This window comes from Canis lupus, chromosome 16 (assembly GCF_048164855.1).
Source record: "Canis lupus baileyi chromosome 16, mCanLup2.hap1, whole genome shotgun sequence".
In the NCBI taxonomy this organism is placed as follows: domain Eukaryota; kingdom Metazoa; phylum Chordata; class Mammalia; order Carnivora; family Canidae; genus Canis; species Canis lupus.
Genome location: NC_132853.1, coordinates 19,672,735 through 19,688,515, shown reverse-complemented (window position 1 = coordinate 19,688,515; position 15,781 = coordinate 19,672,735). Strand labels below are relative to the sequence as shown.

Here is a 15,781-nt window from a genome sequence, read left to right as displayed (position 1 = left end):
ACTGGCCTATAAGATTCCCCCTTCCAGGCCTATTCTTTGCATCAACTGGGAAAATAGTAAACATCACGAACACATTTAACAGAGAAAGGAAAATGGGACAAGGAGAGGGTGGTCTTTATTAACATGCTAAAGATTACAAGCCTAAACCCCAGGGCTAACACCCTACTTAATGGCAGTAATGGACAGTCAATCCAGTTAAAAGAGTAGTAAGAAAGGGATAGTGGGGTCTTGCCTCTGCCAGCCCCACCAACCCTTATTCTCACTGGCTCCACCAACTCGTCCAAGACCAGAGCAGGGCACAAAGAACAATCTCAGCCCTACCTGCTGCTTCTGGCTGCCCAAAGCCAGCTCTTTGGTGCTCTGTAGGCAGCAAGTTAGTTTCAGCCTGTCCATCCCCCCTGCTGTGCTGCTTCTGCCTGGGTTTGCCTGCATCTCAAGGCTGGAGTCCCCCACCAATCCACAGCCAAGAACACCTGACTGCCTCTTGCCAGCCCCTTCCCTCTAAGGTAGACCACCTCCCACAGCAACAGGAGCCTGGGCAGCACTGCTTGCGAGACCACCAGGGTAACTGCAGCCCAGGCACCTATCAGCCTATTTTCCTAACTTGCAGCTAGGTCATGTAGTCAACATCCCAGCACGCCTCATTCCCAGGCCCTCCTGAGTTAGAGCAATTCCGGTACCCACCCCTGTTCCAACTACTTCTAGAAGCAAAAGTAATTGAAGTCATAAATACAGGGAAGGAAGACATAATAAAATTATTGCTTTCTGAAGAGGACATGATTGCTTACTTAGAAAATCCAAAGAAATCACCCAGAAAATTACTAAAAGTAATACATGAGTAAATACCAGTGGTGAGTTATGAGATAAATTTAGAAAAATCAATCTATTGTATTCTATGTGCTAGTGACATGCAGCTAGGAAAAAAATCAATGGGAAAAAAGTATTTCATCTTCAGTAGTAACAAGACACATTAAATATTAAACATTAATTTAGCTTAATTGTAAGGCATTTATTTTTATGTTAATATTTTGCTCCTATTGGGAAAATTAAACATATAGTAAAGATGGCTAACAATAAATTTAAAAACAATACCAAATGAAGACCTTGAAAACGTGTTATATGCTTTATAAATCCATAAGTGGTAAAGAGTGTCAGAGAGGTTTTTTTTTTCAGAGAGTTTTTTCTAAAGGTAATGATGATTGATGTCTCAATTTTAAAATGTTTTATGCTGACTAATGAGCAAAATTTTATGTTGCTTTAAAAACAAAACAAAAATATCTCTGAGCATCAAAAATAGGAATGATGGTAATGGATTATAACAACACCCTGGAAAGAAAAGCATGCGTGAGTCCATAGTGACATTCAGAAAACGGGGTGAAGGAAAGATCTTCGCTGAACAACATGCCCTCTCTAGAAGAAATGATAGAATTGGAAAAAATCACCATTTTGCTGCCACCAATGTAATTTACGCAGCAAGGAACATCAGTGGATGCTAAAGCCAGTGCGTGAAAAGCTGCTGGGGAATCAAATATTTACAGTGTCTCAAAGCACTGCCCCCTAGAATGTTCATTAATTATAAAGGGGAAGAGGTACATTATATTGAAGGGGTCAGGCAGGCAGAGCCTTAACCAAGTGATTAAACTCAATAAAGGGACAAACTGGTGTCACGTGTCTTCTTATGTGATGCTCTGAAAGTCCACACTGTCACCTCTCCTTGACAAAAATGCAAAGAAACAATCAGACATATCCAGATTATGGGGCAGCCTATGGGACAACGGCCTGGACTTGAAAGAAAATGTCAATGTAGTGAAAGCCAAGAACATAGATAAATAAATCAGAGATACTTCTAATTTCAAGGAGATGAAAGAGGCATGTGACAAACCAGATATGATATGTGATCCCTGGTTGGATCCCAGATCAAAAGAGAAAGAAAAAAAAAAAAAAACAAAAACAAACAAAAAAAAAAAAACGAGAGAGAGAGAGAGAGAAAGAAGCTAGGAAGGACAGTTTGAGAACAACTGTGGAAACTGGAATACGGATTGAATCTTAGATGATACTGTTGAATTAACATAATTCTTAGTTACGATGATGACACTTGTTTAGGTGGGAGACTGTCCCTGTTCTTACACTCCAAAGTGTTTATGGGGGAACTGTCAAGATGTCATCACTTACTTAAAATGCTTCTGTGAAACAAAACAACACCGAAGAAGATAAGTTATAGATGGATAATTACCGGTAGAGTAAAAGAAAGTGTATGTGGCCAAATGGTAAGAGCTGATGAATCTAGGAAGGGTATATCTGGGTGTTCATCATATTCTTTAACTTTTCCTTTTGAATATAAAGGGTGAGAAAAAAACAGAAAAGGAAAAAACTAATGGAATTCAGTTCTAGTTTAGAAATAAATTTAAAATATTAATAGAACTGAATGTTGGATGAACTTCAAAATAAATTCCAACTTGGGAGGCGGTGCCTGGGTGGCTCAGTCAGTTAAGCTTCTGCCTTTGGCTTGGGCCATGATCTCAGGGATCCTGGGATGGAGCCTGCTCAGCAGGGAGCCTGCTTCTCCCTCTGCCCCTCTCTCTTCTCATGCTTTCCCTTTCTCTCAAATAAATAAAATCTTAAAAAAAAAAAATCCAAGTGGGTTAAAGTTAAATATTTTTACAAATGGAGGGGGGGATGCTTTGGAAAGAAAGCAGCTCATTTATTCTTGCTAGAGATGGGAAATAAGTTCCTAACTACCATTGGGGAGGAAGAATTTCCTTTGCCCTTCGAGGTCCTTCTGGCTGGACTAAGAATCAAATTGACATGACAGATTAACAGGAGAAAATCAGATTTCATTTCATATTTATGGGAAGCCCACACAGATGTGGAAATTCCAAAGACAGTCAGGCAAAATGAGGTATATGGTCATCCTGAACTGCGCAGAAGGGGGTAGGAGTCTGGGGCTTCAGAGGGAAGGAATGAAAACCACAGGAAGATGAAAAAGAATACATGTTTGGTAAACAAATGTTGGGGCCACTTAGAACCAATGAGACTCAGAGGACTTTGATTAAACAGGCCTTGCCAGGTTCCTCCCTGTCTACCATATCCAGTTCATATCATAATGTAGTTAACTAGGTGACAGAGCAGGTCCTCTATCTCAATTTATTTTAGGCAGTCAGGGGGAGGTAAAGAGTTTTTCCTGAATCTGCTGGGTTTTGATTTTTTTTTTTTTTTTTTTTTTTACTCAAAATAACCTTCACTCCAAAGTGGTCCATTCTGGGGTGGCCTGCCCTCGGCCCCTACACTACTATGAAAATGATACATATAATTAGAAATAAAGCAGACATGATATCATTGAAAAAAGAAATATTCAAATGTAGGAAAATTTTCAAGTAATAAAATGTGATCAACAAATACAAAAGGGAGGCAAGTATAAGAATAGAAAATGACAAGCAGTTCTGAAAAAATATAAAGAACCAATTAAAAAATATAAAGATCAAAACAAAAGCTCCTCTTGATTAGTGCTCAGAAGGGATGGATACAACAGTTTATGCAGAAATACCAAGAACAAATAGCAACAGGGGAAAAATGCAAACTCTCATCAGTGATCAAAAATGAAAACGTAACCAAGTTTGAGATACTATTACATATTATACATCTATCAAGCTGGCAGAAACAAATTTAAAATAATACTCAGTGTTGTTGGAGATGTGGAGAAAGAGGCACCCTCATGCCTCGGGCGAATCATATCAGATGCAGGGGAGGGGTGAGGAGGGGACAGATAGGAAGAAGCCGACGACCAGACCATTGGATGGCCCCACCAAGGGCAGCCAGAAGCCCAATACTTCTGCTCAGATGAATGGTCAGATAGGCTCTTGACTTCACCCACTCAGTGTCTAGGACATGGCAGCAGATATCTCCGGGCACTACCCACTCGGGGTCAGGGTTTTGAGAAGCCCACAGCAGAGGCCAGTCCTCTAGTTGGCAGCCAGGCAGCAGGCTAGGAACAGAGCTCAGGCAGGCTGGGACCTTGGCGATAGTGAGTGTTACTGAGGGAGGCCAACCCAGTGTGCAGTGCAGGTAGAAGGCATATGGGGAGGGCCCGGGACTCTTCCCCCAAGCACCCCCAACTCCACTCTCTTGGGGCATCATCCAGGAACAAAGCTTCCTTTGGGCTCTACCCTCCCCCTACCAGCTCAGGGGCCAGGGGCTGACCAGCCAGCCCAGGTATCTCTAGAGGCCATACAGCGCATACAGTCTGGTCATAACCACATGTGGGTCACTGCCAAAGACACAGTGTGGATATTAAGGCATAAAAATACCATTTGGTGCTGGTTAGCTTTCTTGTTCTATAGAGTTGTTATAAATTGATAATATTTGGAACTTTCTTGTTTTTGAAATAAAAAGCAGCTGTCCCGGGAGAGATCCTTGAGCATGAGGGCAGGCCTCGTGAGCTGTGCAGGTAGGTAGACATCCTCGAGCTGGGCTCAGGCCCTATCACCCAGCCACCTAAGTGGGGAGCACAGGACACTTGTGACATGATGCCCTCTCCTACTCATCGGGCACAGTGCTGTGAAGTCCAGTGGACGGCCTGGAAGCCACCCTCTGACCCTCCACTCCTCTGTCGCCTCACCCACTTCTTTCTGCCCCCTGCACCAGGTCAGTGGTCTCCATGTCAGCCTCTTTTCCCCCAGCCCCACGGGACTGCCAGGCGGGTTTGTCTAAAACACAGCGGAGCCACATTATCATTTGCTTCAACCCTTTCGATGTCTTATCCAGCCACCTCCCCATCTGTCCTCCACCTGCCTGGCAGCTCGCTCCCTCTCCTACCTGCCATCCCTCCTGCCCTGCGGGTCTCTCTTCTGGTATAGCCATCCTTTCCCTCTGCCCTGGTCGACCCTGTTTAAGACTCCACTGTCAGTGGGATTCCTGGGTGGCGCAGCAGTTTGGTGCCTGCCTTTGGCCCAGGGCGCGATCCTGGAGACCCGGGATCGAATCCCACGTCGGGCTCCCGGTGCATGGAGCCTGCTTCTCCCTCTGCCTGTGTCTCTGCCTCTCTCTCTCTCCCTCTCTCTGTGACTATCATAAATAAATAAAAATTAAAAAAAAAAAAAAAAGACTCCACCGTCAGCCCTGGGAGGCGTTTCCCTCCCCAGGCAGAGTGAGTCTCCTGTCTTGGCACCCAAGCCACCTGGACAAGTCTCCAGTGCTGCCCGGGGCACAGAGGTGAGCCCCGACTTCCCTCTTGGAACATCCGCGCTATCCCCACTCCCAGGGTGAGCCCCTCAGGGAAGGAGCCCTGTCCTAACCAGCTGTATGCCCTCTAGCCCCAAACCTGACATAGTGATATTAACAAATATCTATGACACTTAATCTGTGTCACACGTGGCGTTAAGAGCTTGCTAATATTATCCCTGCCTTACAGGTGAGGCTGAGCCACCTGAGAGGTTATGTAACTTTGATTCACACAGCTAGAAGGTGGCAGAGCCACCTTCTCAGACCAAGTGTGCCTGAAGCCAGCGCCCTGACAAAGTATTACTGTGGCCTGGCCTGAACTGAGATGCTGGGGGAGGTGGAGGCACGGGGAGCAAAAGGAGGTCAAGGCTGGCTGAGGCTGCAGGGCCTTCGTGGCCGGGAAGGGCTTGCAGCATGGGCCAAGATGACGAAGGAGCCCAGAGAATGGGGACAGGGCGCTGTCGGGTGTCCTGTTTGGGAGTTGGCCCCCTGCCCCTGCCCTACACGCCTGGAGACCATGGAGGATGATGGAGTGCCTGGCAGGAAACCCACATGAAACAGTGGAGATACACAATTTGCAGTGAGGTTGCTGGCAGCCTCTCTCCGCCCTAAAACCTCAGCTCCTGTTGCCACCTGCCTTTCCATCACAGCCAGGGCAGCCAGGGCTGTGGGGCCCATCCCGGGCACCTGGAGGGCCCCCCCTCCCCGCCACCCTGCAGATTATAAACCTATTTCTAATTATGGCTCCAGCTAGGTGCTGCTCCACCTCCTGAACTGGGGCCACCCCAGATCTAGAAAGCCAGACAAAGCCTCATATTTGAGGCTTCTCCAACGTCAAATTTCTGAAACTCAGACCTGATCATCCTCCCCCTCTCTCTCCCCCTCGCCTGGAAAAACCTGGAGGCACTAAGGAGACCGCTTCATTTATTTATTTATTTTAAGATTTATTTATTTATTCATGAGAGAGAGGGAGAAACATGGGCAGAGAGAGAAGCAGGTTCCTTGCAGGAAGCCTGATGTGGGACTCAATCCCTGGACCTGGGATCACGCCCTGAGCTAAAGGCAAACCCTCAACTGCTGAACCCAGGTGTCCCAAGGAGGCCGCTTTAGAGCCAGACAGGCCTGGGTTCATATCCCAGCTCCTCCACTTACTGGGGGACCCTGGATGACTCACTTTACCTTTCTGCTTCTCAGGGTTGTTTCCAGGATGAAAGAGAATGAGAACTATGAAGATAGCACAAATCATTTCTTCACACACACACCCCCCCCCCCCATCCACAGGAAAGTCATTAGAGGCTGAGCCACTGGACAAGGGAGGTCTAGGTCTAGAAGAGTACCAGGCAGAAAGGGGTCAGAGGCACACCAATAGGACTGAGACCAGCGGGGATGCCAACAAGGATCATGGAATAGGTGGCCTGAAGAAAGAGGCACCATGCTCCAGTTCCCAAGACGGTCCCACAAATGGGGTGATGACCCCCATTTTCCAGATAAGGAAACAGGTACATCCATCCTAATAAGCAGCTTTGAAAAAATCTAGGCCTTCGCTTCTTACGGTAAGGGCTCAGCCCTCTCCAGACACAATGGCCAGTGTGGAAAGTGAGGAATCAAAACCAGCTAACTCCAAGGCAGGGAGGCACGTGCTGGGGTGCTGCTGCCCATCCACGACTCATTGGAGCCAGCCAGCCAGCTAGCCTCAGCTCCTGAGCCCTCCATGAGGTCACCGTCTGGCCCCTATGCCAGCCCTCACCCTCACTTTCCCTGTCCTTCCTCTACCTTCTCCACAAACAGCCACATGTCACTCCCTGAAAATTCTAGTCCCCAGCCCTGGATCTGTGCTTAGGCCTCAGGCCTGGAAGAGACTGGTAAATGCTGTTTGTATGGTGAATGGATGGGCAGGGGAGGCTGGTGGAAAGGTGAGTGAACAGATGGATGGACAAATGGATGGATGTGTAACAAATGCATGAGTAGATGGGTCAACAGGGAGGCAGATGTTCAGATGGATGGATGAGCAGATAGATGGCTGGCTGGCTGGCTACGTGGATGTTTAAGTGGATGCACTGTCAAATATGCAGGTAGATGGCTGGATGGATCGGGAGAGGGAAGAATGAGCAAAAGATGGAGCTTCGTGGGACAGATCTTAGCTCACTTATATGAAAAAGAACTCAGCCAGAGCCTTGTTAGGACAGAATGGGCTGGCCTAGGGAGGCAGTGAGTCCTCAGCTCTTGGCAGGGCTGTTCCAGAGTCACACAAGCACTGAATGTACCCCTACTCCCCTCTTTTGTTTTTGTTTTTTGGTATAGATCAGCCCTCTGATTTACCTGTCTACCCTGTCCAGGTATTTATTGGTCTTAGATTGGGATCTTCCTGGAGACAATGGCCACTATAGGCTAATGCGCAATCAACACTGGCTTTTGGAGGAAGCTGGACATCTTCTTTGAGTTTTGTGCTACAGCAAGTGAGACATGGGTGAGACTCAGGGTCTTAGGTCTAAAGGGAACTTGGCGACCTGGAGGCTTACTCTACTCTTGCATCACTTGTATGCAAATTTCTACATTCTGAGCTGCTTTGTTCCTCCATCCCCAAGAGTGTGCAACTATGAACAATGGAGCCCTCAGCAGTGACCCCAGGGGTGGCAGGTTGGTGGCCTTAAGGTATGCCTCAGTGGGGGGGGGGGTGTCCAAGGATCAGAGGGTGCTGTGGGTGGGGTTGGGGAACAGCATAGAGCAGAAGGGTACAAAGAGCCCCAGTCTAATTGGGGGATGGCTTCAGTCAGAGTCCACTGGAGAAGGCCAGTAGTCATGTCAACAGCATATTCAAGCAACGAACTATGGCCCTGGCCAGTTCCTACTCTGTGCAGGGAGGGGGCAAGGAGTAGCTCTGAGATGGACAAGCTGACAGACAAGCAGTCAGCATCATGGATGGAAGACACAAGGCTTGAGATGTCCCAAGCCAGCCCAGCTGAGTCCCTGGGGCCCTAACCTGTGCCTGGCTTTTAAAGGGGGCTGAATCACACCTTAATCAGGTTCTCTGTTTTTCCCTCAAAACAACTCCTCTGTTGTGGGGCCGTGAGACAGAAGGGCCAGTGTGGAAGAAGGTCAGTCAAGGGTCTGCCAGCAGAAGCAGGCCCGAGGCGCATTCCTTGGGCTCATCCACCCAGTGCTGGCACACATCTCTACGTGGATGTCAGGTGCATCTCCTGACTTCTTGCCCAACCCGCCTCCCACCTCAGTCTTCCCCATCCAGCAAATTCTCCAAATTCTCTCCTCTCACACTCTACTTCCCATGGGCTCTAGTATCCAAACTCAGCCACTCCTCCTCCTCCACGGCTGCTCTGTTCGGGCTTCCAGCATCTCTTGCCTGGAGAGATCTCCCTCCCTGCCCATCTCCCTTCACACCACAGGCCGCCTGGCACATCTCTAACCTCCAGGCCTGCTCCTGTCTCTGCAAGGGTCAGCCACCTGCAGATATCTGCAGGTGCAACCAGTTCCCGACTTCATTCCACACAAATGTGCCCCAGGACAGAAGAGGCCTCCTCCCAGTCTTTCTAAGGGGCAAAAGTCTTCCTTTGGTTTCGTCTCGTACCTAGTGTCTTCTTTGTACCTAACACCAACTGATAGCAATTTTTATTCCTTTGCCTGTCTCCTTTCCAACTCCAGGCCACCCTGGTCTCCCAGTGCCAGGGAGAGTTTTGGCATACAGCAGGCATGCAAGGTGTTAATGGAGAGAAAAATAAAATTTTTAATCCTGAAAACATCTAAAGACAACGCTTACATGAAAAGGCATTTCCATTAAGGCTACACTTATAAAAATTTCAGGGCCTTCACCCAATCGTGTGTGTGTGTGTGTATGTGTGTGTAGACAGCAGTTAACGCACTCATGACATTCATTCTGTTTCCAGGTCAGCAGGCATGTCCCCTATCCCTCCCTCCACCAGCTGGCCCAGCTCTAACCGTCACTTGGGACTGGCAGCCTCTCCTTCTGCACTGGTGGGACTGCTGAGGGCTGGGGCTGGGACTGACTTATGGCTGCAAGGGCCACAGAGCCCACCGCAGCAGGAGGCATAGGAGCCCCGTGGCTTCACACACTTACCCCAGGGTCAGGTGAGGAACCTCCCTCCCCAAGTCCACGGAAGGGGCCCCCGGACAGGGTTGTTGACCAGTGCAGACAGTGGAGGAGCCACCCAGGCCACGGGAGGAGGACTGGTTTCTCAGCTATCTGCCCCCCACCCACCAGGTTCCTGCATTCACCCTCTAGGCCCACCACTCCGGGGAGGCATGAGGGAGATCCTCAGCCACAGGCCAAACGCTGCTCCCTCTGTCCCGGCTTCCACCACCCCACCTCCTTTTGCCTTCTTTGCCTCTTTGGTTCTCTTCCTGAAGCCAGGGAACATTCCTGGGCCTTGGAGTTGGGGCCAGGTGTAATATCCACTCTGCCCACCCAGGCTGGTAATTCTGAGCTCTGGGGCACCCACCTGTGAAAGGGGGGGCAAGTCCTACTTCACAGGGGGACAGCCCAGCACCCACTGGTAGCTCAGATCCTCCTCCAGCCACAGGAACTGCTTTGGGGGCGTGTCTTGCTGTTTGGAAGGCCTGATTCTATTCCCTCATTCAGATCTCAACAGGGAGGCACCAGGCATCTGCCTGCAACCAAGTCTTACACTCCCTGGAGCTTTCATCTTTTCTAGAACCCAGTATCTTGGGAAGAAAGCTATAACCTAGAGAGGTGTGCCATATGGATTCAGGCCACTTCAAGAATGTCCAACAAGATGGACCAGACCCCATGGGCTTTCATCACACAGCCCTCCTCCCAGCACAGCCAAGGTTGTGGTGCGGGCAGGTCAGAGGCCAGAGGGTGTTGCATCCCAGTTAGGACTTGCACCACCCACCCCCAGCCCTGGAGCGTGGTACCTTGCACTCACCCCTATGCTTGAGGGACTGCACCCTCTAGGGAGCACCCAGCAGGAGCAGAAGTGCAGGAAAGAGGTCTTTCACTCTTGTTCTGTTCCCCCTTCGTGGGCCACAGGCACCCCGACCTTGTCTTCAAAGCTCAGGACCTAGGCCTTTCCCCTTTGTTTTGTCAGCTCAGTCATCTCTAGCATGTCCCCATTAGGCTGGGACACATAGAGGCCACCTGTTCACCAATAATGCCTTGAACTGCATTGTCTAGGAGTGACTTGTTGGGCTTTGCAGGCGTTTTGGGCCCCTGCTGATTCCATCCGCCAGTGCTGCCCAAGTCCAGACCCTCCTCCTCTCTGACTGTATGTCATAGTCTCCTGCTAGAGCCAGCCTCTGTTCCCAAACACACATCCAATCTTCTACAGAGAATGGCTGAGGCTTTCCTGATCTTGCTATCACTTCCCTACCTCCCAAGCTCCAGCCGCACCTGTGGGGGACATGAATGCCTCATTCCCAGTGGGAAGGACAGGCCCCCTGCTCAGGGGAGCTGGTGCTCTGTTAACAGATGGCAGAGATGACACTCAACTACTTTTGTTTGCAATTTTCCTAGCAGGAAGGATGGTCTTCAAACTGGAAAGAGGACAAGCATGTGGCCCACCTCTGGCTGCTCTGACAGTCTTCCATCCCCAGACTGCTGAAAGGTTGCAAGAGAGGCTGACAGCTCTCAGCTGAGAGCACCACAGACCTTGTGGTGCAAGAGCAAGTCACAGACCTTGACCTCAACCCCAGAAAACCCCTGGCCCAGAACAGCCTCACAAAGGTGCTTGCAGGTTTTAGAAGACAATCATAACAAGTGCAGGAGCAGTCCTGACAGTGTGCCTACTCGGCGACCCTGGACTATGTATGTCACATATAGGAGCTGGTTCAAGCCCCATGATGACCCAGTGGAATGGGGACTATTATCATCGCCACTCTATGGATGAGCAAACAGAGGCTGAGAAAGGTTAGAAAAAAAAAAAAAGACATAAGAAGTCAACATGGTCTTGTCATTGTCTGCTCCCACATACTAATGACTTTCAGGGTTTGGACAGGGGTGTTTCCCCCCCATCTTCGCATTCTTCAAAAGGTCAGCCTTTGTGTTGCAATTTCAGGTACTCATATTTTCATCAAATTTTCTCTCTTCTCTTTTCTACTATGATTCCTAAGCCAATAATAAATCGGGGGGGTGTCAGAGGCTAACCTTATATATACATAATATCATTACTAATTCAGGTGCATACTTTATTCAGACTTCCTTAGTTTTTACCTAATGTCCTGTTCTTGTTCCAGGATCCTGTCTACATTATTTAGCTGCCGTGTCTCCGTAGGCTGTGCTTAGCTGTGACAGTTTCTCAGACTTCCCCTGGTTTTGATGACCTTGACAAATTTGAGGAATACCAATTAGGTGTTTTGCAGAAGATCCCTCAGTTGGGGTTTGTCTGATATTTTTCTCATGACTAGACTGGGGTTATGGGCTCAAGGAGGAAGACCAGTGAGGTAAAGTGCCTCTTATGACATCACATCAAGGGTACACATGATCTGACTTATCACTGTTGATGTTGACCTTGATCATGTGGCTGAGGCAGTGCTTCTCAGGCTTCTCTGCTGGAAACTCACTCCTTCCCCTTTAGAAGGCAGTCACTACGCACATCTGACACTTCGCTTAAGGGGTCGGGAGTTATGCTCTACGTCCTTGAAGAGGAAATCATTTATTATTAATTATAAATTACTTCTGTATGGGAAATGCTCCTAGTATACATTTGTTCATTCATTCATTCAATCATTTATTTATATTAGTATGACCTCATGGTTATTTTATACTTTGCAATCTAGTAGCAAATTTTGATTTCTGCAAAGGATTCTGGCATCCTTGGTGTTGAGGGTAGTTGGTAAAATGTGGGTAACCAGCCCTGAGAAGTTTGCTGAACCCCATATCTAACAAACAACAGTTATCCAGCCTCGAGCACTAGTGGGTTGGGAAATCTAGGTCTCCACCTGATTTTTGAACAAATAAAATAGAAATTGTCCAAGCACGTAGTTTTGAAGGGATCCCTACCTGTAGAGAAATGACTTTCCTCCATTGTAATGTATAGTGAGTAGGGAAGCAAAATGTTTGTCTGTGGGTCTCGATCAACAATACAGCGTGAATAGAGCCGCCTCTACTAGGCCCTGTCCGTGGTCCTGCCCTGTGTTTGTAGTCAGCCTGTGGATTCAGACAAAACACCTGCTTTTCCAACCTGCAGGCAGGATAGTGGCTGAGAGTGCTAGAGATGGGATCTTAAATTTTCTCTATCGTCTATTACCAGGAGGCAAAATGGACAAGATGAAATTTAATAGGAATAAGGGCCAAGTAACAGATTTTGATTCAAGAAATCACTGACACAGATAAAAGGCCTGATCTCAACAAGTCAGGATCATTAAAATTTTGTTTTTCTTAAAAAGGAACTGCATTAGAACAGAGAGACCTATGGGTCATGACAACTGACGCACTGCACAGTTCTAGACAGGAAACTGGTTTAAACAAAACAGTTAAAATCGACATTTTGGGGCCAAACAGGGAAATGTGAATACGGTCTGCATATTAAATGAGATGAAAATTTACTGAAGCAGAAAGTGATGATCATTTACTGGAAAAAAATCAGGTTACAAAACAGTATGCACAGCATGATCTCATTTTATGAGGGAGATCTACATATAAGCATAGAAATAGTTCTGGAAGGATGTGACCAAGGTGTTATAGCAGATCTGCCTGGGAGATGGAACATAATACTTTTATTTTTGCTTGCCCATATTTCTAACTTCCTACAGTGATTATAAACTGCTTCTGTAATAATATAAGATGATGCTGTCAAAGGAAAGAAATCACTGACCTTTCTCCAGGATTGAGGGGAATCCTGGTTTGGCAGAGGTTTCTAAGAAAGATCCTTGGGGGTTTTGGTGGCCATAAAGTCAATATGAAAGAAAAGTGTGGTACACCACGCAAAAGGCAGCCTCACCTTGAATCACCTGCGTGTGTGTCAGCTGCTGGGGTTGGAGCCATCCCTGGGTGGGGGGGTGCTCCTGACTCAGGGCCTCTGTGTTATTACTAGGGCGGCTCCACGGCCATAAGCCACAGATTTGGCCCCTCTGTCAGGTCATATGGAAATGGCTGGTGCTTCAGGAATAGAGGGTATTCGACCCAGAGAAGTAAAGATGGGAAGGAGTGGATGGGAAGCAGCAAAGGGGGCAGGAGCGCTCTTTTCAAATATTTATAGCCTGTCACATAGAAGAGAGACCCAGGAGAGTCCCTTTGCAGAACCGCGCCGACTATGTAACAAACAGGTTTGGCTCTGAGAGTGCGGGAGGGAGAAGGTTCTAACAACAGCAGCTATCCAGCTCGGGAGTAAAGTGACGACACTTGCTGGGGGCTCAGGTGGTTTCCTGCCCAGATTGCTGGAAGAACTGCTTTGCTGTTCTGGAACTCCAGGTTCTAGCAGAGCGAGGCAGGTGCTGTGCCTTGTGTCCCGTGTGCTGGGGCTCTCCCTATGCTAAGGGGCTGCTCAGCTGGTCTCACAGGGAGCCACTGGTGAGGGTGAGGGGCTTGGCTGGCCTCAGGGGAAGGAGAAGGATCATGATGGCTGCAGGAAATGTGGGCTCCAACAGGAACCACAGCACTGAGTTTCCTGGGATGGGGAATCTGGGTTCTTAAACTTGATACCTGCCTCAACCTCTTCCACCTACTGCTCCCAAATCCTCGCCATGCCCAAGTGCTATGGAGAGAGGATCATCTATCATCTCCCCCCTGCCAGGTGACAGAGAGGCAAGGGTCCAACCTAACCACGTCAAGGTTTCTCCCACAATCCAGAATGCTAGGCCTGGGGTCCCCAGGGACAGAATGTGAACCACTGGCCCACCTGAGGCCCTCAGCCCCCCTGCTTCCCTTGCGGAGCCTGAGGCCTTACGTGGCCTAACTCACTAGGCGGGACTTCTATTCCCAGGAGAAAACCCTGGGCGGGTGGGAGTGGGCAGTGACAGGAGGCTGGGGGTGGATGCTCTCCTGCCAGGTGGTCCCCTGCCTTTCCTCCCAGGCTCAGTCACCAGTCCCCGTGCCCATGGCCATGGTCGAGGGGGCATTTACTGCTATTCCTCTGCCCACCGCACTGGCAACACCCACCCTCTGAGGCTTGCCCTGCTAACAACCACCGGAACTGCTTTCCCCAGACAGACGCGGACCTAGCACGGGAGACACTGCTGGGCTCTGGCTGGCCTGCCGCAGCCGCCCGCGGGGCGTGAGGGGCCAGCACGGGTCACCCCCCTGCCGTGTGCAGGGTGGGCGCTGCCAGGCCGCAGAGCGCTCCTCGTTGGCCCCCACCCTGGCTGGGCCCAGCGGGGCGCCCCCCCCCCCCCCCCCGCGTCCTGGAATTCGGTTCCCACAACCCGGGCGCCGGGCTCCGCAGGGCGGGCTCCCAACCCAGCAGCCGGCGCTGTCACCCCTGCCGGCGGCCCGCAGTGCGGGGCGGGGGAGGGGAGGTGGGCTGGGGGCGGCGGGTCCCAGCCCGGGGACGGCGCGCGGCGCCCTTACCTCCTCGCCCTGGCCGAAGCGCAGCCCCAGCGCCGCGACGCGCTCCACGCGCAGGAAGCCGTCGGGGTCGCGGCCGCACACCTCGAACACCTCGCGCAGGCGGCGCACGGAGCGCAGCAGAGCCGCGGGGGCGCCCGCCCAGCCCGCGCCGCCCGCCATCCGGCCGGCCCCGCGGCTAGCCCGAGCCCCGCGCCGCCCGCCGCGCCCGCCGCAGCCCGCCCCGCGCCGCCGCCGCCATCGCCGCCCGCCGCCCGCCGCCGCCCGCCCGCCGCCCGCCGCCCGCCGCCCGCGCGCCGCCGCCACGCGCAGCCTCCGCCCGCCGGCGGCCGAGCCGTGTCAGCCGCGCCGCAGCCCCGCGCTCCCGGCGGGCGGGCGGGCGGGCGGGGAGGGGCCGCGGCGCGGAGGCTGCAGACAAAAGCAGCCGCGCTCCCCCGGGCCGGGCCGACCCCGCCCAGCCGCCTCGCTCTCCCGCCGGCCCCCGAAACCGGAGTGGGCGCGCGGCCGGCGCCCGGAAACCCCCCCGCACGGACGCCCCGCCCTCTCGGGAAGGCAGACGCGAGGCGCGGGGCCCGCGGCACCCCCCGCGACCCCCCCGCGGCCCTCGGCGCCCCGCCCCCCCCGCGCCCCCCTCGCGACACCCCCCGCGGCCCTCGGCGCCCCGCCCCCCCGCGGCCCCCCCTCGCGACCCCCCCGCGACCTCCCCGCGGCCCTCGGCGCCCTGCGCCCCCAGCGACCCCCCCGCAGCCCTCGGCGCCCCGCCCCCCCGCGCCCCGCCCCGCGCCCCCTCCCGCGGCCCTCGGCAGCCCAGCCCCCCCCGCGCCCCTCCCGGGCCCCCCCCACACCCCCCCCCGCGCCCCCAGGCGCTGCTGCGAGCCTCCGACGCGAGCGTGAGAGACTCGGGGCCAGGCACACCTGGACGCTTCTAGACTCCCGCCTCCTGACCTCTGGCTGGAAAGAACCAGCGCCAGGCTCCGGGCCGCAGGTCCCCCAACAGCACTTTGGGGCCAGGTCGCTGCTGGGGAAGGACACGGAGACTCGGGGCAGGAAACAGCTCCAGCCCCCAAGGGC

General features: G+C 51.7%; 1 protein-coding gene across 1 annotated transcript in view; it reads right to left on the bottom strand.

The window, feature by feature from the left end:
* The window catches only part of RAB11FIP4 (RAB11 family interacting protein 4), a 117,507-nt gene extending 102,624 nt beyond the window's left edge, over positions 1-14,883 (bottom strand). The window contains exon 1 of the mRNA XM_072779402.1: positions 14,714-14,883. Coding sequence (XP_072635503.1) covers positions 14,714-14,872 — 159 coding nt within the window. The 5' untranslated portion in view covers positions 14,873-14,883. The remainder of the gene's footprint in view (positions 1-14,713) is intronic.
* Positions 14,884-15,781: the final 898 nt, after the last annotated feature.